General features: G+C 38.0%; 1 protein-coding gene across 5 annotated transcripts in view; it reads left to right on the top strand.

Annotated features, from left to right (window-relative positions):
- The window catches only part of LOC149775832 (uncharacterized), a 67,730-nt gene that overhangs the window by 7,092 nt on the left and 37,935 nt on the right, over nt 1–22,703 (top strand). For 4 of the 5 annotated variants that reach the window (XR_016416561.1, XM_089943946.1, XM_089943945.1 and 1 more), the window contains exons 2-3: nt 15,731–16,134; nt 19,739–20,815. Coding sequence is in view for 4 of the 5 variants with exons in the window: in XM_089943945.1 (XP_089800071.1) it covers nt 15,731–16,134; nt 19,739–20,815 (1,481 nt within the window). In the remaining variant the exon portion in view is untranslated. The remainder of the gene's footprint in view (nt 1–15,730; nt 16,135–19,738; nt 20,816–22,703) is intronic. The other variant, XM_089943948.1, reaches the window with a different exon arrangement.

Below are 22,703 nucleotides of genomic sequence, written 5' to 3'. Positions count from 1 at the left end.
TCGGGGTGTACACCAATATATGCACCCAAAATATGTAAATAATTTAGGTATTTTGGTTTTTGAGTGTATGTTGGTTTTTTTAGTAACTGCTACCTCTTTTTCAATGAGCCTGCATCCAAAAATAATACATATCAAGTTTGAACTGTTTCTTATGAGTCACATGATTTCTCCAACTGAAATGAGGGGCGTGTGTAATTCCAAACATGCATATTTATCAGTTTTCAGAAGAAGAAAAAAATGGTAATTTCATGAAAAATGAAAAGAGTCTGCTTGTGGTACAAAGCATTTTTGTAGCTCTAGTTGTTGTTGTTGTTGTTGTAGGGTTTAACGCCATTTTTCAGCACACAATAGGCTACACATGGCGGCCAGTATTAATGGTGGAGGAAGAACCCGGGAAATCCCTGGACGGAACCACCGACCCTCGAGAAGCTACTGGCAAGCTTTCTCACATACCCCCATTGGCCGAATCTGAGACTCAAACCCACGTAGACAGAGGTGAGATGGCAGTGATCCATAACAAAGAGCGCTTTAGACCACTCGGCCACTCGGGGCCCCCAGCTTTAGTTGTAATTAAGACAAAATGAAAGCTATAGTAAGTCGCATTTGTCATATGCCATTATCATTTTCATGAAATTGAACACAAATTTTGGACCTTTATTAAAATTATTTCATATACTTTATAAAGTTATTTTTAGAGAATGTATCTATGTTTAATCTCAGTTTTTGTTTTCCATGACTGAATGTAATGTGGGATATAACAAATGTGATGTACATCCATCTGTAGACAGGGTGGTTTTCACAATGTAACTTTAGTTTGCTGTGATCTCTTATTTTTCTTGTAACCATGGAAGTATTTCCACCTCACCAACAAACACACACACAGAATTTTTATCACCCTACCAATTTTAAAAATGAAAAGCTTGATTGATATAAACAATACACAGTTTTTATAATATCTAACCAGTTCTAACCTGATTATTGCAAGTTGGTCCCTAACACCATCAACTTGCATAGACCCTATCTGTCAATGTATTATGTGACATCAGATCTGGGTCTATGTTACTTGTAATTGCGTCTGACTTATGAGAAATTTTTATAGCAAGCATATATGGTAAATAAATTATTTTTGTCCGGTTTCTTAAGAAATTTTTCATTTTATTTTCAAATAAATGGTATAAAAATGTGATTTAATATGCACCAGAATTTTAAAATCATGCAAGTTTACATTTAAATTATATCCCTTCACGTTATCTTGCAGTCTTTTAAAAAATGATAGAATTAGCACAAATCATTATTTATCTTAATAATGCTGGAATAAGACTTTGTGAAAAATCATTTTCTTTTAAAGATATCCATATTTGTTCCTTTTAATGCACCAGTTAGTATGCTTTGCATGATGTGTAGGGATTTGAAAACAACTACAATGTGAGCACATGACAGTCATAGAATGCTGGTTTGGTAAAGAAAACATGATCACAACACAAAGACTTTCTAATTCACATCCTTTACCTCAAACAATAAATATCAGCATCGTCAACATTAAATTCACACAATCAGTATGAAACCTTGGTGTTACTCTGGACAGTACTCTCACATTGCACCAACATGTCATGAACATATGCAAGGCTGCATATCTTGAGCTGAGACACATCAGCTCAATTCACAAATATCTTTCAGTTGATGCTACTAAAACACTTGTGTGTTCATTAGTACTTTCAAGACTGGACTATTGTAACTCAATTCTGTCTGGTTCATTTCAATATCTACTTCAGAAACTTCAGAAAGTTCAAAACACAGTTGCTCGGATCATACTTAGAGTACCACGATCGGAGCACACCTCCTTGCTGCTCTGTACCCTACACTGGCTATCCATTCAATCCAGAATCAAACACAAAATTTGTTCTCTATGCTACATTTCACTGTCTGACTCTAGTCCAACCTACCTATCTGACCTCACCCATGTGTACACACCAGCAAGTTATGTATGCTCCTCTTCAGACAATCGTATACTCGTTATTCCCACTATGGAAACAAAGTCATATGGACAGCGTTCTTTTGTATACCAGGGCCCAGCAACGTGGAATAAATTGTCCACTGAACTTAGACACAAAGACACAGTGATCACATTCAAGAGGGCTCTCAAAACTCACTTATTTCGACAGCAAGAACAAACTTAAAGACCTAATAATGTTTCCTACCAGAAATATTCTCAGCATGTTTTTGTATTTTTTAATGTTTTTCTAATTTCATGTTGTTTGTTTTTGTAATAATATTATTATGTTTCTTATCTTATAGGTGTTGTCTAATGTTGTAAAGCGCTTAGAGCTTCTAAAGATTAGGCGCTATACAAAGTCCTCATTATTATTATTATTATTATTATTATTATCATTATTATTCTGAGTAAAGATATGCACCTCACTTCTCTTACCAGAGTAATTGTTGTTTTAGAATACCCTAAACAGTGTCAGTGAGCAAATATGCTGTTAGAGTGAGCATTGTATCTGAAATTAATTGGTCTGTAACAACCATGAGATGGCAAATGAATGGAATTCTTATGCATAGATGTACATGCCAAGTTGTTATTAAATCTTTTGTAAACATTGACTTCGACAGAAATGTGGACCTGTAATACAGTTCATTTAATTCTTTTGCATCCTAGTAATTTAACGTTTGATATAAACATGGCCATTCGATTCTTGTTTCAAAAACTATATTTTGATGCACTTATTTGCTTGAAGCTAAAGTTTGATTGTCGTTATCTATTGGGTACTGGATTTTTCTGGCCCTGAGTAGACTACCCCAAGGCAGCCAGCTTCTAGTTGATTCTGAGGCAGAGGTAAAATGACAAGACCACTTTAGACAGCAGTTGTAATTTTTTGTGTTTTTGCTTGATAAGTTTCATGGATCAAATTTCTATCCAACTTTCTTTGTGATCTACACATGGGCAGCAGCATCTTCACATTGATTCTTGGGCCTAGAGGTCACATGTCAGTGCTGCCGGTGGTAAAATTTAAATTTTGGGTTATACATAATAATACTTTAATTAAGTTCCCTGCGTCTGGTTTTTATAAACTTTAAAGTCACATTACATTTGAGGATGGACATCACCCTATCAGGTCTGTGAGTGATAGATCAAAGGTCAAGGTCAATGGACATGAAATTGCTGAAAAAGTTTCATTTTACATTTGTAGTAACTACAGTTGACTTGGAAGGATCAGTCTTTCATCTGATGGGAATTTCATGATTTCCCCAGATTTAAAGGCATCATCATTTTTAAGGCTGGATTTTGTTCTTATGAGAGAATGTAACACAAAGAGAGGGAAATTTTGTATGCTTCGCTGCCTGATACACATATTAACAAATCTAAATGGCTTATTGCAAAAATTATAACCTCCTCTAGTTATGTCTGTGACAACTTTATAAATTAAAATGTCTTTTTTTAAACTTTTTTTTTAAAAAGCATAACTGAAGCATATCTCGCTTTCAAAATATTCCTTAATGTAAATTGTAGTTCATCTCAAATGAAATATTATAAAGGTTGAGCAACATGTGTAACTTTAATTTCCAAAGGTGAAATTCACCATGAAATATCTCCAAAATCAAAATGCATCTCCAAACTTCCCACTCCAGACCAATAATGCAAGAAGTCCTACCATTTTTAATTTCCAAATGTGAATGAAATTTAACTTAAGAATTATTCTGGCATCACAGACACAATCAATTTGGTACTGGCAGAAACATCAGATGCCTGAAGGAAAATGCTCAGACATTAGGAAACTTTATTCAACACTTACTTCTGTGCTACAGATTTTTGAAAAAGACAACTTTCTTTTATTAATCTAAAAATCAACAGAAACTTATGGCTACTGACATATGGTAGATCAAGGGACATAGGAGGTCAGTTTTTCCAAAAGTGGAAGCTGATCTTGCCTTCTGTTAACTCCGGGACCCATTGTTGTCAGTAATGATAACTACAAATTTGAGGACATCATCAAAATTTGAATTTTTTTTTCCCCTGCTATGCTCTGATTTAAATTTGAGAGGGGTTAAAACCATGAAGATGAAAGTCTAGATTTAATACATTTCTCAGCATCTTAGTACAGATAATGGTCTACTTTGGGTATTCACAAGTAAAATATATCCTGGTGTACTAAACAACTACTATTTTTAGTGCATATCAAAGGTTTATATAAATCAGCACCTTGGCAAATATAGTGTATTTATACGTTGACAGATGATGTACATTGTGACCGCTCCAGTGGCCAAGTGGTTAGAGTTTGATCCCCGGCCGAGTCATACCAAAAGACTTTTAAAAAATGGTACTTACAGCTGCCTCACTGGGCACTCAGTATTAAGAGGCTAGTGTTAGGACTGGTCGGCCTGGTGTCAGGATAATGTGACTGGGTGGGACATCATGCTACATGTCTGCAGCATGATGCTCCAGTGCTTGACATCACTATAAACTGCCATACTGCAGACAACGTAGTGATATGACTGAAAAATTGTTAATGCTACTTTAAAATTCCAAATCACACACACACACACACACACACACACACACACACACAAACACACTCACACACTTGGCCATTGCTATGTAGTATTGTTCCTCATTGTCTTGTTTTATGTAGAAGAACAATTATGGTACATTAGGACCATGCACAATTTATTTTTTCCAATTTTGGAGTAATAAAAAACTGTAACAAGCAGTCATGTGGCTGGTTATTTTGAGGCAAACATGGTAGATTGAAATATAGTTGGCAAAAGTGGTAGATAGAAATATGGTTGGTTGGTCTTTTTAGCACATTCAATACACTTATCTTTGGTTATGTTATGCTGAGGAAATGGGTGCAAAGTGCCTTTTCCAAGGAAACACAGAGGCATTCAATAGGGTTGACCTGAGTGGTTATTGAAATTGTGATCCATTGATTATCTTCTGTGACAATTTGCACTGGCAATCTGGGTCTATACAGTTTGTTAGGAGTAATCTTTAGAACAAATGATATAGATCCTGGTCTGCCAGGGCATTATGCAAAGGCAGATCAGGGGTCTATGTTATTTGTAGCTGACCCAGCTAATAAGTGAGTATATATGGTATTTTGGATATGATTCTCTTATAAGGCCCCCATAAATATGTGTGTTTCTAGACGGCTGACCATCCATCTTTTTCAGTACTAACCCTGGCATCCATCCCACCCCCCATAACATTTTTTAAAAACATTATTTACACAAAATCTGACAGTGTATAAAAAACTTTAGAAATAGATTTGTGCGTCTACCGGTAATTGAGCTGATTTAGCCCAGTAGTTGAAGTGTTGTGTACACTATATATGCTAATAATATATATATATATATATATATATATATATATATATATATATATATATATATATATATATATATATTGTGGCGTTCTGTCGTATTGGGGTGGGGTTCTCCCAATATAATTTAATTAAATTAAATTGAAAGTTCCACCCTGGCTCGTTAGGTTAGAAAGTTAAATTAGTGATGATGTAGATTTACAGCTCTGAGCCCCCAGTCAGCAATGCCGACGGTTAAATTATAGAGAACACGAAGATGAAATTCAATCAATGACAATTTAATAAATGTGATAATTTAAAAACGATAACTTCCAATCACTCGTCTTTCCCTCGACCAAGTGACAGCCTAATTCATCCCGTGATTTACAGTGTGAGTTCGATTTTCCCCCTGTCCTTGCATCTACTCATCTATTTCTTCCCGCTGATTCTTCCTTCTTTCCGTTCCTCAAACTCCTTCTTTGTCTCTGTTTCCTCTCTACTATCTCCTCCAGCTTCGCTCCAGACTTCAACTTCTCCTTTCCTCTCCTTTCCCTCTCTATTATCTCCTCCTCCAATTTCCGCTCCCAGACTTCAACTTCTCCTTTCTTCTCCTTCCCTCCTTTCCTCTGTCTCTCTATCTGAGACAACGGGACCAACTTTAACTGGTCTGTCCCTCAAAGCTTCCTGTGAAAAACCACAAGGCGTTAACAAATGTTTCATCGAACCTCACTTCACACTATAACGACAATTAACCATCAGATAGCTGTCACTGTTTCAGCCACGCATGCATACACATCGAAATTCCCACACACTTCTTGCAGGGTAAACAATGGCGTAATAACACAGTATCAGCGAATTGTTATACAGACATCAATACATTGCGTCACGTCAGTATATACACATATATATTTAATCTCATCGTACTACAAACTGACAAAATCAGACGCATGTCTGTACATTACAAATATTCAACAATGGCAAAATCTATAATCATATGAACATATGTGTTAGTCTACTATAAAATACCCACATAGTAAATTACAATATTAACTCTTACGACGGCTGGCAAGCTATATAATTCTTTACAAATATCAACTCATTTCTTCAAAATATGCAAACATATTAACAAAACAAAGTAATTCTTCGTACTACGATTCTAGTACTAATAAAGTATACATACGACCTACAATTAAAATGCAGTCGCATTCCACAAAGACCGAACAAATATCTACTGACCTTTAAAGCTTCCTGTACTTAGAATTTCCCGCTCTAAGATTTTCCCGCCAATAACGAATGGCTATTCGGAGTTACGCTAACCTCTTCTCTGGGTAATTTCTCTCAGCGAACTAACTCTTGCCGGAAAACGCAGGGATATCATTCTACCCAAATCAAGGTCTCCCCCCATCTCGATTCTGATTGGGTGGCGCTGTGCCCCTGTCCAATCGTCTTAGCGGCCAGTTCAACCTGTCTGTCTGTTTGCAGGGGAAGGAAGTTAGGACACTCCCACTTCTTCAGGCAATTTCTTTTGATCTTGGAAACATTTCGACACCTAGGTGATAATTGGCTGTCTGTGATTTCGCAACTCCGATGTCCGGTCCTTCGATTCTAGCCACAACAATCTTACGTAACGGATTAGTGCTAGCCTTCGGCAATGTTCGACATCAAACAATGACCCGTCAGAATTACCTTGATTATACATGTTTCAAACTGGGCTACTCTGGGTCGGGGTAAACATGACATCCCCCACGCTTGAGAATAAAATCGGGATTTTATTCCCTCAAAATTACTTCAAATGCAATGGCATTAATACACGAAATAAAGAACAAAATTATTGCGACACTACACACTGAGTGCGAACATGAATATATATATATATATATATATATATATATACAGCGATCTATACCATTCCAGCGCTCCTGCTCATGAAATCGGCGCCTACGTTCTCAGTTCCTTTCACGTATCTGATCTGCATCTGGTATTGCTGTAAGAACAGCGACCATCGCATCAATCGTCCATTCGACAATTTCGCCTGCGCGAGATACGCGAGTGGTTGGTGGTCGGTCTGCAAGATGAACTTCCGACCGTATAAGTACCGCTCGAACCGTGATATACTGAACACGATTCCGAGGCATTCTCTCTCCGATACGGAGTAGTTCTTCTCTGCAGCTGACAACTTCCGACTGCCGTATACGACATATAACGATTCCCGTGCGATGATGCGGGTTTTATCGGTCCGATTAAATTCATCGCGACGCATCGAAATGGTTCATCGATAACAGGTTTACTCCCCAAGTGGACGGGTCGATGAGCCGTTTCCGGTGCCATTCTCTGGCACTTGTCACAGGAGAGACAGAACCGCTTAACGTCTCCCTGGACCCCTGGCCAGTAGAATTCTCTGACAAGACGGTCAAGCGTCTTGGCAATTCCCATGTGTCCACTCATGAGACTTTCGTGCGCGAGTTTTAACACTTCGCCTCGCTTCTCTTTCGGCATGATGACTTGCTTAAAGTGTTTGCAGCCTTTCCTGACGTGGCGATACAAGATCCCCTTATTGTACTCAAACTTCACCGCGCCATTCAGAGTCTCTTTCTCCGTTCCTGCTGCAGCGTATTTGTGCAACTGTGCCAGAGTTGCGTCTTCCTGTTGCAGCTTCCTCAGCTCGGCCGGAAGAACGTTACTCACCCGTGTCGATGTAACTTCCATCGGCTTCGCTTTCGTCTGTCGACTCTTGGACCTGGTTTCCACAGCATCGGTGTGCAGGTTTCTGGGTTCGGTTGTGGCAACACATAACGACATCCCAGTATGACGTCATGTGATAAACCATCCAAGCATGCAGCTTCAATTTTCCCTTTCACATACGGTGAATCGAGGTCAATGACAGCCACTGGTAATGAGTCACGCGCGCTGTTCGCATACTGAACTTCGATTACCTCCCCTGTGTAATCCTCGGGCTTAACGTACTTCTTGTCCACAAGGGCTGGGACGCTACACCCAGTGTCATACAAAATGGTGGCACCTTCTCCGTTGACAGTAGCAGACGCGAGGTTGGCTGGGTTACAGCTTGCCTCTGGCTCGCGCTCCTTCCTAGCGACGGCATTCACCTGGGTCTGCCTGCCCTTGGGACAGTCCCTGGCAATATGCCCCAGGCGCTTGCAGTTGTAACACGTCGGCGGCCCTCGCTGACCTGCAAGTCCCACTTTCATGGGTGAGGCCTGTCCAGGTCTATGATTGGCATCCCTACCTGTAGATCCCCCTCCGACCCTCCCGTCGCCCTGACTGTTACGGACAGCCGGCTCTACCTCAACCACACGGCGCGACTCAGTGGGTCGGGGTCGGTCCGCACCCCCGGAACCTCCACTTTTCGAGTGTGCCTGCTCGTATCGCTCCGCCATGCTAGCGATCTCTTCAAGCGTCCAGTGCTCTCTCTGTGCTAGAAAGACTGTCAACTCGCGACGGTAAGTACTCAGGACATGTTCCTTGAGTATAACCTCGCGTAACCCGTCGTACGATCGTTCAACTTCGGCCATCTTCATCCACTTCTCAAATAACCCTCGAACATGGTGTGGAATTGAGAGTGGGTCTCCGTTGCCTTTTTCGCTGAGTCCCGAAAAAGTTTACGATATGTTTCGGTGGTCAGCCGATAATGGCAGAGAAGGGCCTTTTTGAGCGCATTGTAGTCGTCAGCATCGTCTGCAGCTAAGCCATGGTAGACTTCACGAGCTGCACCTTGCAAAAAAGCTGAGACATTAATCGCCCAATGTTGTTCAGGAATTTTATGAGCGTGAGTGAGTTTCTCAAACTGAACAAGAAAATCGTCGATAGATTCCTCCTTATCGCTAAACTGCGGCATACTTATCTGGACCATTCGGTGGTCGATGAAAGGTCATCCGGTCCCTCCAGAGCTTGTGCTAGCGTCGTCCCGATCTATGTCCCTAGCGGCTAACCTGACCTTCTCCATTTCGAGAGTGTGAGCAAGCTCTCGTTCTTTTGTGGCCGCTGATATCCTGGCCAACTCTTGGTCTGCTGCTATCTTAGCCAGCTCCAGCTCTTTCTGTGTTTCTCTTTTGGTGGCTATCCGGGCCAGCTCCAGCTCTTTCTGGGTTTCTCGGTCCGCTGCTATTTTGGCCAACTCCAGCTCTCTGTCCGCGGCTATCTTGGCCAGCTCTTGCTCTCGGTCCGCCACCATCTTAGCCAGCGCCTTCTCCGCTGCTTTTTCTGCCTTCCATTCCTTGATTCTTTCTTCAATAAATGCTGCCAGGCGATCTCCCTCGTAGCCGAGATCTTCTGAACCCATGGCACAGTACTCCTTGATCATTTGCCTTTCTGTAGCCATATTGTTATACTAATAGGAAGTGATACCTTGTCTCGACCTTACTAACAATGGACAGATATTACAAGTTCCCAGCCAAATACTTACCTGTCAACAACAACTAATTTCGTTCAGGTAAGATATTTGCTCGATATTTGCTTCACAATTACTGCAAGTAATTAAAGATCTACCAAACATGCAAACATCAAATATAACAAACACAAGATGAGAAAATCATAAAAATTCAAAATACATAGGATGGAAAATATCTCACACTGTTCACTAATATTTCCTAACAAATAAACTTTTAGGTCGTAAAATAATATTTATGTCTAATTCAAATCCAGGACGGAGCGCCCACTGTGGCGTTCTGTCGTATTGGGGTGGGGTTCTCCCAATATAATTTAATTAAATTAAATTGAAAGTTCCACCCTGGCTCGTTAGGTTAGAAAGTTAAATTAGTGATGATGTAGATTTACAGCTCTGAGCCCCCAGTCAGCAATGCCGATGGTTAAATTATAGAGAACACGAAGATGAAATTCAATCAATAACAATTTAATAAATGTGATAATTTAAAAACGATAACTTCCAATCACTCGTCTTTCCCTCGACCAAGTGACAGCCTAATTCATCCCGTGATTTACAGTGTGAGTTCGATTTTCCCCCGTCCTTGCATCTACTCATCTATTTCTTCCCGCTGATTCTTCCTTCTTTCCATTCCTCTAACTCCTTCTTTGTCTCTGTTTCCTCTCTACTATCTCCTCCAGCTTCGCTCCAGACTTCAACTTCTCCTTTCCTCTCCTTTCCCTCTCTATTATCTCCTCCTCCAATTTCCGCTCCCAGACTTCAACTTCTCCTTTCTTCTCCTTCCCTCCTTTCCTCCATCTCTCTATCTGAGACAACGGGACCAATTTTAACTGGTCTGTCCCTCAAAGCTTCCTGTGAAAAACCACAAGGCGTTAACAAATGTTTCATCGAACCTCACCTCACACTATAACGACAATTAACCATCAGATAGCTGTCACTGTTTCGGCCACGCATGCATACACATCGAAATTCCCACACACTTCTTGCAGGGTAAACAATGGCGTAATAACACAGTATCAGCGAATTGTTATACAGACATCAATACATTGCGTCACGTCAGTATATACACATATATATTTAATCTCATCGTACTACAATCTGACAAAATCAGACGCATGTCTGTACATTACAAATATTCAACAATGGCAAAATCTATAATCATATGAACATATGTGTTAGTCTACTATAAAATACCCACATAGTAAATTACAATATTAACTCTTACGACGGCTGGCAAGCTATATAATTCTTTACAAATATCAACTCATTTCTTCAAAATATGCAAACATATTAACAAAACAAAGTAATTCTTCGTACTACGATTCTAGTACTAATAAAGTATACATATGACCTACAATTAAAATGCAGTCGCATTCCACAAAGACCGAACAAATATCTACTGACCTTTGAAGCTTCCTGTACTTAGAATTTCCCGCTCTAAGATTTTCCCGCCAATAACGAATGGCTATTCGGAGTTGCGCTAACCTTTTCTCTGGGTAATTTCTCTCAGCGAACTAACTCTTGCCGGAAAACGCAGGGATATCATTCTACCCAAATCAAGGTCTCCCCGCATCTCGATTCTGATTGGGTGGCGCTGTGCCCCTGTCCAATCGTCTTAGCGGCCAGTTCAACCTGTCTGTCTGTTTGCAGGGGAAGGAAGTTAGGACACTCCCACTTCTTCAGGCAATTTCTTTTGATCTTGGAAACATTTCGACACCTAGGTGATAATTGGCTGTCTGTGACTTCGCAACTCTGATGTCCGGTCCTTCGATTCTAGCCACAACAATCTTACGTAACGGATTAGTGCTAGCCTTCGGCAATGTTCGACATCAAACAATGACCCGTCAGAATTACCTTGATTATACATGTTTCAAACTGGGCTACTCTGGGTCGGGGTAAACGTGACATATATATATATATATATATTTTTTTTTTTAAAAGTGTGAAAACAAAAGAAATAAAAATTATTCCTAAATTGATTTTTGTATTTAATTGATCTGGTTAAGCCCAGTATTTGAAGCACTTAATGATTATAATATATATATAACACTGGACAACAAATTTTTACAAAAGTCATGTTACTGAAATAAAATTAGTCAATTCTTATCAATTTTTATGTGCTGAACACGAATATGACAGTCAAATTGCAAAATTGGCTCTAGTTTTTTTGTAATCTGCAAGAAATTAATGTTTACATAACGAAATGCATTCCAATAGTAAAAGGTCAACTGTAATAGCCTACCTATAAAAAATCAAGTCATTGACTACATCTTAGATTTCTTCGCCTGTCTCTTGTACAGCTGTTCGGAAGCATCTCTGAGGAGTGTCCAGCAGTAGTCAGCCAGCATTGTAGTGGACCATTTTCCCTGGTATCTTTGTTCCATTGTTGCCATATCTTGATGAAAACGTTCGCCGTGTTCATCACTAACAATACCACAGTTGCTAGGAAAGAAATCCAAATGGGAATGAAGGAAGTGAATCTTTAGAGACATATTGCAGCCAAGTTTCTTATACTTCATCAACATGTCTTCTACTAGTTCCTTATAGTTTTCTGCCCTAACATTTCCGAGGAAGTTTGTAGAAACTAGGCGAAAAGCATTCCATGCTTGTTTCGCGTCACCTTCCAGCAAGTTGTTGAACCGGTCATCTTTGAAAAGCTCTCGAATCTGAGGACCCACAAAAACTCCCTCTTTAATCTTTGCTTCGCTGAGTCGAGGGAATTTTTCATGCAGGTATCGGAATGCTGGCAAAGTCCGGTCAATGGCTTTCACGAAGTTCTTCATCAAACCTAGTTTGATGTGAAGGGGTGGTAGCAAGATTTTCTGAGCCTCAACCAGAGCTGGGTGTTGGATATTCTTCTCTCCAATGGCTACATTCTGCCTGTGAGTCCATTCCTTCCTCATGTAGTGCATTTCCCTTGCTCAGCTATCCCACTCGCATAAGAAACACATGTATTTTGTATATCCTTGCTGCAGTCCCATTAAAAGGGCAACTACCTTCAAATCACCACAGAGGTGCCAGCTGTACTTGTTATACTCAATGGAATTCAGTAGCTGCCTTAAGTTATCGTATGTCTCTTTCATGTGGACAGCATACGCTACTGGAATAGATGGAAGAATGTTTCCATTGTGCAAAAGCACAGCCTTGAGACTCAGTTTCGAAGAGTCCACAAATAGTCTCCATTCTTGTGGGTCATGAGTGATTTTTAAAGCATTCATGAGGCCCTCAATATCGGAACAGAATATCAGATTACTTTCCTTTCTGAAGAAAGGCTCCAATTGCTGGTGGCGCTTTCGATATGCAGTAATTGTGACATCTTCTTCTAGAAGATTCCATTGTTGGAGTCTTGATCCTAGCAATTCTGCCTTGTTCTTTGATAAGTCCAAATCACGAATCAGGTCATTTAGTTCTTCCTGTGTTATTCTGTGTGGGGTTGATGATGCACCACAGTGAAAATCTGGATCACTGCATGCTGATGGACCAGGAGAAGAACAGGTCGACTCACCTTTGTCTTCATCAGATGAATCAAGAGAATATTCTGCTGGAGGTTCTGGAATAGGAAGTCCCTCACCATGTGGAACTGGTCTCAATGCAGACGGAATGTTTGGGTAGACTATTCTCGACTTCTTTCGCTTCGTTATTCCGCCGGAAAGAGGAGGAACCAAGCAGAAGTAACAGTCATTTAGGTGGTTGCTTGGCTCTCTCCACACCATTGGGACTGCAAACGGCATTGATGACCTTTTGCAATTCAACCACTGTGAAAGCTGTGTTGTACATGTAGCACAGCATATATGCGGAGCCCAAGGCTTGTCTTGGTCACCAACCTTGCATCCGAAGTAAAGATGATATGCCTTCTTCACTTGAGAATTGATACTTTTCTTCTGGTTGGCAAATGTCACTTCCCCACAAATATAGCAAAAATTGTCCGCGGTATTAACACACTTTCGAGGCATTACTGTTCTTTATTGTACGTAAATGGATAAAATAATAAGTTTTATGTAACAGTAGCTTGAACTGTCTCGCACAACGTCTAAAATATTTTAAATGCTGAACCTATCTGATTGGGCTTTATATAGTACACTGCTTACGTCAGCTTCAGCAGCCGCCTGGCATTAGTATAATAGGCCTACACATGTATAGTACACTGCTGACATCAACTTACTTCAGCAGCCGCATGGCATTAGTATTGCATTGCATCAGAAAATGATGCAATCAACTGTGGATGATGTGAGCATGATGGTATTATGCAATGTTACATCATTATTCCGGATGTTGCTGCAGTCCTACTGGAGAAATTTACACAGTGAAACATAGAAAATGAGGTATATGAATATCTTCAAAGCGAGAGCCAATACAAATTTTTCACGGTTATATTCGTGTTCGGCACACCAAAATACTACAGATTAGGGCCTTTTCAAGTCAGTAATGATTTCACTGTTGACCAGTGTAATATTCAAGATAAACAAAACAAAGAAAACAATACCTACCTAACCTAATTTTAAAAGCAGTGCCATAGGAAATATACATTTATTTTTGTGTGTGCCTAATACAGCAATTAATCTACTTATAACATTCCTCTTTCTTCACCTTGGGAGGAAATTTTCCCTGCTTAAATTTTTATTTGTGACACGAATGATTCTTCTATATTAAGTGGGCCTGTTGGTGGCCCCAGTTTTCATTGATGGCCACATTATTTTTATATTGAAATATCCCAATCTAAAGTTAGTAAAGTTTGCTTGCCGGAACGTTTCTCTCATTTCATTTATGTCCATTATATGTGATACTAAGTTGGAGCCTAATCTTCCTTTTTACATCTTAATCATACAAAGCTTTTTAAGTGCATATAATCATAATAAGTTGGGGGTCCAAGCTGGACCCTAATATCTAAACAAAATTATATCTCCATCCACAGTAGATCAAGTTGTAAAAACTGGGAGTAGTGGATGTAGTACACTTTTGACTACAGTTTTGATCATATTTTCTTGTCAGATTATTAAAAATGCTGACGAAGTATTATTCAAAGTTTATGAAAATATTAAAACTTTTATTTCACTTCACTACAGTTGCTGTGTAACATAAAGCAGCAGCCTCAGATATAGGTTACAGGCATAAATTAGCAACACCTCCCAGAAGTCCTCATTTCGTCAGTTTATATGATAAATTAATTAACCAATGATTGAATTTATTAGTAATAGATGTCACCTGCATATGTCTACTCAGACATATTATCCTTCAGACTGCTTTGGTGGCCTAGTGGTTAGAACGTCCACCTCAGATGCAGGAGGTCGTGGGTTGAAACCCTAGCTGAGTCATACCAAAGACTTACAAAAAGGCAAAAATGGTTCTAGCAGCTGCCTCGCTTGGTGCTCAACATTAAGAGGTTAGTGTTAGGACTGGTCGGCCCGGTGTCAGGATAATGTGACTGGGTGGGACATCATGCTACATTTCTGCGGCATGATGCCCTCGGCTAGACATCACTATAAACTGCCACACTGCAGACATCATAGCGATCTAATGGAAATTGTTTAAAAGCTACTTTAAAAATGCAAAACACACACATATACACATGTACTTCAGATTAGGCAGAAAAAATTGTTTTTTAAGGTTCCTGTGTTAATTTCGGGTAAATTTGTTCATATTTCTACCACAACTATTCAAATGGCAACTTATCTACTAAGGCAAGAACAAAATTAAATAATTACTGGGAATTTTGGTTTATAATATTAATTTTTTACTTGCAAAACAATGGGTATCAGAAAATAGATTGCAACAAACATTATGAGCTATAATGTTTAGGTGGTAACAAACCATAAGTTTGTCTAACAAATTCCTCCACACTACTTGCTTTACAATGAAAAATTCCCAAATCTAGAGTTGGTTGCCCAGCATTATATTAATTTTATATAATCATCTCTGCTAGAATAATACACATTTGTCTATCTGTGCTGACTTTTCAGTCATTAGCAGGTTGATATGTGACAGCATAAATAATTTCATTATTTCTTCATTTATTTATTTGCTTATTTTACAGAAAACAAGATGACTGTTCATAGCAGTAATGACAAATTCAGTACAGACTTTTACCCAGTGAAAATTCTCGAAACACTTCACAAGTTACAACAAGATGGTTGCCTTTGTGATTTCACCTTGTCCTGTGCAGATGGTTGTTTATCTGTTCACAAACTTCTGATAATGGCAGCCAGTCCTTTCTTCCAGTCCTATGCAGTGAACCGGTCTCGTCCTGTTCAAAATATTCACTTTGAGGATGTATTAGTGACAGACCTGCACAGTGTCGTACAGTACCTCTACACAGGAAAGTTGACACTGAATGACAAGAATGTTTCCATCGTCAAAAAGATTTGCCAGCTTTTGAAGATGGAAGATGGTGTAGCATTGTGTGATGCATATTTATCTCATGGAGAAGGCTCACTAACGGTATTAGTCCTCGTCATGTTAACACATACCGTATTTACTTGATTATAAGTTGAATCCAACTGCAAACTGCACAGATCCAGATCTGCTATCATATAATGCACCAAAAGATCTGGGTTGTGTGTAGTTTGCCTTGAGTAATTAGTAGAAACAACAGACCTCGATCTGCAGGCACATTATTTATTGGCAGATCTGTATCGTTGTTGTTTACAGTTTGACTCAACTTATTAGCAAGTATACATGGTAGTTTGTAGGTTAACAATGTAGTGTGTATGACTATGAATAAGGATTGTCTTCAGAGTTAAATATTTAAAGATGTTTCATCGCTTCTGTCTTGCTTGTGACAAATGTTGCAAAAATTCAAAACTGTCAGTCAGAAGGTCATCCAGTGTCAGAAGGTCATTCAGTGTTAGCTATTTGTCAATAGTCAACTTTATGTTAAATTTCTTTAGCATGAAAATATTTCCTGTTTACATTAGACAATCATCATCAGACTTCATCCACAACTGCAACAGAAAAGAATAAATGTCCCTAGAGATTACAGACAAGAGGTGAAAGTTCAGAGTTATTGAGGCATTTCAGATTTCTCTGGTTAGTCAGTGGTGAAAAGATTTTCAACATCAGAGTCTTATCTTGTATATGAAGATATTCTTCATCAGGCAAATAAAAGATTTTAATTGGATATGACATTTATTAAAGAGTCATTTGGTAAGTATGAAAGGTCAGAGTCACATCGGTCAGTTTGTTAAATGTTCTGTTTTAAACAAATCAACAATATCTGGATCAACAAGATTCACTAGTCTGCATAAGGCATTTCCAATGGCATGTCAGTGTCAAGATCACACAGTGAATTGCTTTTTGTTTATGGCGAAACTTACTGAACATTTTATGAAGTTGTTATATCTTCTGGCTGCAGTAAGTTGAATGTTGTTGTGAATGATGTTTCACTTTCCAATGAAAAATCTTTTTAATACAGCATAAAAAGAATTTCTCAAGCACCAACATTTTGGTAACTGGTACAGATGTGCACACACATGTATTCCAGGGCAACATTATAAGTTGCTGAACTTGTGTCGTCAATCGTTTGTTTACTGTCTGTAGAAGGCTGTTATTTTATTAGAAACATTTGCAGAAATAATGTGTTTCAGTACCCATGGGTATGGTGTAGAGTTGCCTCTCTTTGCTTAAAAGGTTTGACATTTGTGGTATAAACTGCTAATGACAGCTTCTGTTCCTTGTTAGACTCAGTGATGATCAGTGTTATTTTCAAAAGCTTTTTTATTTTTCTATTGCTGGGAATCCTATAACACATAGATCATTGGCCTTAGTTTTGCTTTGAAAATTTGATTTGTTATTTTAATTAGATGTACAAAATTTGTAGCTGCTTTTATCAACCAGCAGGTGGAGTTATCTCATAATTTTCTTTGGGCAAAAACTATCCACCTGAGGCATCCATAAGGTGAAATGTAATTACAGTTTGTTCCAAACTTGCATATATAATGATGTCAATTATAGCACTTACTACAGATGTTACTTTAAATACATTTGCAGGTAAAATTTGTGTTTATTCGATGCATTGTTTCTCTTTGTACATGAAGCATGATATTTACAAATGTGGTCAGTGAAACATAAAAATACTTTTTCTTTGTTTGTGTGCTATATAGTGGAACCTTCTGGGAATAAAAGTTTGTATCAGGGACTCCAGAAAACCTTCTCCATAGGTACAAATTATATCAGCTCAGGCTGGATTTTCCTATCCTGTCCACACAGATAAGAAAAATTGTATTAAGTCATTTTCATTGCTTCATTTTTGTGTGTGATTAAGCTGTGATTTTAGGTAGAGATGGGTGATCAGTATTTTTAAATAAACTACTATTTATAAGTGCACTTTAATCATAAGAAAAACATTGCAATTTGTAAATTCTGTACAATTAAATGTTTATTCCATTTTATGCTAAGAAATTTTTTATTATAAACTTTATAAATATTGTCAAAATAAATAAAGAATCAAATGTGTGAGCTATCTTTTATGCTTGTTAGCTCTACTGGTCATAGACCAGAAAAGCTTATAGGATGATTTGTTGTCTGTCATCTGACATCCATCTGTCAGTTAGCAAAAGTTTGTTATCGCTACTCCTACAAAACAACTTGTAGGATTGCTATGAAACTTTACAAACACATTCATCCCACAGTCTATGTGGCACTCACCAGATAATATATACATTTGAGAGAGTGACGTATGTAAGGTGAAGTAGTTCGCATTTAAAACATGCACAGTGGAGAGAATGTTTGCATACCTCTATGCTACATTAATGTAATGTGGATGATATTTCTTTTGGATATTGCACTTTTGGAAATTTTACATGATTTAAGCACACTGCTAACTAAAATGACTGCTCCCTTGTGTTAAAAAGTCAGTCTGAATTAGTCTAAAGTACACTATACATAGCAGCTATGAAAATAGGGAAAATGAATTTTGCCAGACTTGACAATACCAGCTTCTGAAAGTGCAATGAATGAATTACCAAATATATAAAATGTAAAAAAGTTGTCGGCTCTTTTTTATACAATTTACCTCTGAAGTTCAGGAAGTGAAAATGACCAAGTAGAGCTAGCACTTTTTTGAAAGGTGCACATTTGAAGTAAGGCCAAGCTGTATACTCTATAACCCATAGTACACCCATCATCATACACCAAAATAAAGGGAATTAAAGGTTCTTTGCATTATACCTAAGATATACAAGGTCTTTTTTAAATAGCCAGTATAACCGGTGAGGAAAGCCGGGGACATTCTTTTTCTTTAAAATCCTAACCCTATGCAAAATGTGAAACTGTATAGCACCACCCTAGTTGGTCCTAAATGAAAATTGTATTGATTGGACATCCAGTATGACCATTTCAGTGGCCCTCTTGAAAATCTTGTTATTGCAACTCCTCATGACAGATAGATTATCATGGGGTTTTCACGTTGAGACTTCTTGTATGGTCTATTTGGTCCTAAATGAAAATGATGCTGATCTGACATCCAGTATGGCCTCTATAGCAGCCATTTTGGAAATCTTGTTATTGCTATGCCTCCTGAGTGGAAAGTCGTAGTGATCTGATGTTGAAAAAGACCTACACAGCTGCCATCTTGAAATTTTGTTATTGCCACTCTTCCTGAACCAAAAGTCAGATTGACATGGATTTTTACCAGAATGCTTCATAGTTGGTCCTAAATGAAAATGGCCCCACTGTGACATCCACGGTATCCACCACACAAGCTAATATTTCAAAATCTTGTTCTTGCTGAAGAATATCAGATGGTCTTGACACTCAGCAGTTAACAGGAAGAAATGGTCTTATCCTGAATATTTTTTACAACTTTTAATTTCTTTTTTTTTGTGTAAAAGATATATTTAATTGAATTTGCAGAGAAATGGCTAAAAACTAAACTTGTAATAAATTTGTATGTTTTCAGATTGATTAGAAAAACTAGGATATTTGAGAAGTTCAAGAAGATCCAAAAATTAAAACCTAATGGAAGCCCTGCATTATTTGGGCCCCAAATATGAATGAAATATAAGTCAGTGCAATGCATAATATTTTGTTTCCTTCCATTTTTCAGTCAGAAGAAGAAACTGATGAAGCAAGTGTTGGAATTCATGACATAACAGAATCATCAGAAAATTTGAATTTAGCCAATGTGCAACAGCAAACCAACAAAGATCAAGGAAAGAAAACTACCTGCTTGTTACCACAGTCCATGAAGTCACCAGTATTGAATAAACAAATTGATTCAGAAGAAAGCTTAGCTCTTGAGGAGCTGAAAACAGTGACAAAAAGGCCACAGCTTAGAAATTCAACAAGGATTTCTTCGCTTGTGGCAGATCAGGCCAGGAGGAATCCATTAAAGGGGAACAAGGTGGCATCAAACAAACAAAAGTTGATTGTATCATTAAATTTAACACCCAATGCAAGAAGTAAGGATTCTCCAAGCAAGGCAAGTAATAAGCGCAAAGTGGAGTCACCAGAAGGTACACTGAGTGAGAAAAGGTCAAAAGGAAAGGGACCAGCTGTCCCCCCAGTTTGGAGATCTAGCAGAAAGAGAAAACCAAATCCTCGATTTCAGTCTGATTATGAAATAACAGCAAAATTAGGGAAAGAGGAAGATGATGAAGATAATGATCATGCTGATGTAGAGAATGAAGAATTTGATGATGATGTAAGAGATCCTGATTATGATGCTAAAAAAGATGAAGCAAAGGATAATGATGGTAATAACAGTGACAATGATGATGACTATGATAATGCTTATCTGTTCGATGAGGAAGAAGAATATTTGATAGAAAATGAAGCTTTTGATAAAAGTAGCCAGGTCAGTACCCCATCAAGTAGTGCAAAGAGTAGCCCGAAGAAGTCGACATCATTGAATAAAGAAAGTCCAGCATTTCCAGCAAAATCAATGATAATTCCATGCTCATTTTGTGATTTGAGTTTCTCAACAATGCGCAAGTACAATGAACATAGGCGGAAAGAACATATTGAGTATTTTCAGGAGAAAAGCAAGAAATGGCTGAATTTCAATTGCCCACACTGCCAAAGGGCATTTAACAGCCCATACACAATGGCCATGCATATGAATACACAACATGGAATCCCATTTGATGAAGAGAGATTCACAGTGTTCACTTGCGATGTAGAGGTAAATTCATTGTAGATTGTAATATGGATGCATTAGTTAAAGTTACTTTTTATATTTTATGCATTGCTCTTGGCATTGAAGTACATTAAAACTTTGGCAGGATTTTTATGGTCTTTGAGAGTTTGTGAAAAATGAGGTAGCATTTTCAAGGCCTTGAAAGTTTGGGAAAATTGAGCAGATTACCCTGAGGTCTTCAAAAGTCTTTGAAAATTGAAATAAACCCAAGCATTTTGATTTCTTTCTATAATCACAAATAAAATTGTCCAAAGTTGTTAGATTCGAATGTAGTCGAGTTTTCCTGGTTTCTTTCTTTTGATAACCTGTTCAGTTTCATTGCCACTGCAATAACAAATGAGCATTTGTTTGGCCATCCAAAGTTGACCTTGTTGGCGACTTAAGTAACACTTGCACTCTTTATCAAAGTAAGCCAGCTACAATCTTCAATAAAAACAATGCACCCTTCATCAAAGAAAGTCAGCACCAAAACTGTTTTCAGCACGTTTTTTTATTTTCTAATTTCATGGTGTTTGTTTTTCATAATCTTATTATTATATATGATTTAGGTGTTGTTAAATGTTGTATAGCGCTTAGAGCTTCTAAAGATTAGACACTATACACTGTCCTCATTATTATTATTATAGTCACTAATAAAATTGCCTAGGGTTGTTAGATTCAAATGTAGTAAGTTTTCCTGGCTTCTTTCTTTTGATGAATCGTTCAGTTTGATTGGACAAGTCCATCATCTTTGACCAGTCAAAAAGTTCATTACATTAATTCACGATTTTTTATAACAAGACAGTTCAGCCAATTGAATTTTGGTTACATTGAACAAGCACTGACTCTATGTAGAAATTTCGCAAAAGTAACATGCTTGAGGATTCAAAGTTTGTTCAGTCGATTTACGTCTTCAGTTTTGTTTCACCTCATGTTTAAAAATGGCAGGTCTTTGCTCTTTCAATGATATCTGGCTTGAAAAAGAGAAATACAAGGAATGGGAGAAAAGAAGGGATAAAACATGTAAACAAAAGGCGTTTTGTACATTGTGTAAAGACGGCTTCTGTAGGAGAGGGGGCCGTTACAAGTCATGCCAAAGGTAAGATGCAAATTAGTACATAATAACTACACACTTTTCATTTAGTGGAACAAAGATGCAGAAGTACATGTATAAGCTATTGGTAGTTTTGGGTAAAATAATGATAACTCACAATTCTTGTGGTATAAAATAAGATATTGTTTAATTTGATGAATTCGGAGACATGGCAAATTGTATGTATACAAAATGTTAGTGAAAATAGGTCTTGGAAATCTATGTTTATGGTCTTTGAAAGTTTGGGAAAGTCTTGGAATTTATCATTCAGAATTTTGGTCACATCCTCCTTGGCAGAAGCTCAACATACATATTTTTGCATTCATTTGTGTGCCTGTCTGTACAGCTGTGCTTCCATTCATACCCTAAATCAGGTGTTGGCAACTTGCATGTCAACAGTGGCATGGCAGACACTGGAAATGCACATGGTACGAGTTGTAACATTATATTTTATCTACTAAAAATCATGATTAAATCAAAGGGATCAATATGACTTGGCACTCAGCACTCATCGTTTGAAAGGATTTGATCACAGTTAACAAAGGTTGCTGATTCCTGCCCTAGATTTATATGTTAGTGCATTTGTATGGGAAAATATGAATGAATTTTTCTGATTCCTACTGCAAAACCTTGGGAGTGCAGTATTAGTGCAAAAAATGAGTTTATATTTTCCAATACAAATGCAGTAACCTTTTTATTATATACTTGGTTCATTTTCCTATCTAAGGCTTAATAATATGAGAATACACTAGAAGAAACAAGTAATTGAATTTGTGCTGAGTTCCAAGATAAGTACACAAC

This window comes from Sinohyriopsis cumingii, chromosome 19 (genome assembly GCF_028554795.1).
Source record: "Sinohyriopsis cumingii isolate HCF-2022 chromosome 19, ASM2855479v2, whole genome shotgun sequence".
Classification (NCBI taxonomy): Eukaryota; Metazoa; Mollusca; class Bivalvia; order Unionida; family Unionidae; genus Sinohyriopsis; species Sinohyriopsis cumingii.
This window is presented reverse-complemented; position numbering and strand designations above follow the sequence as displayed.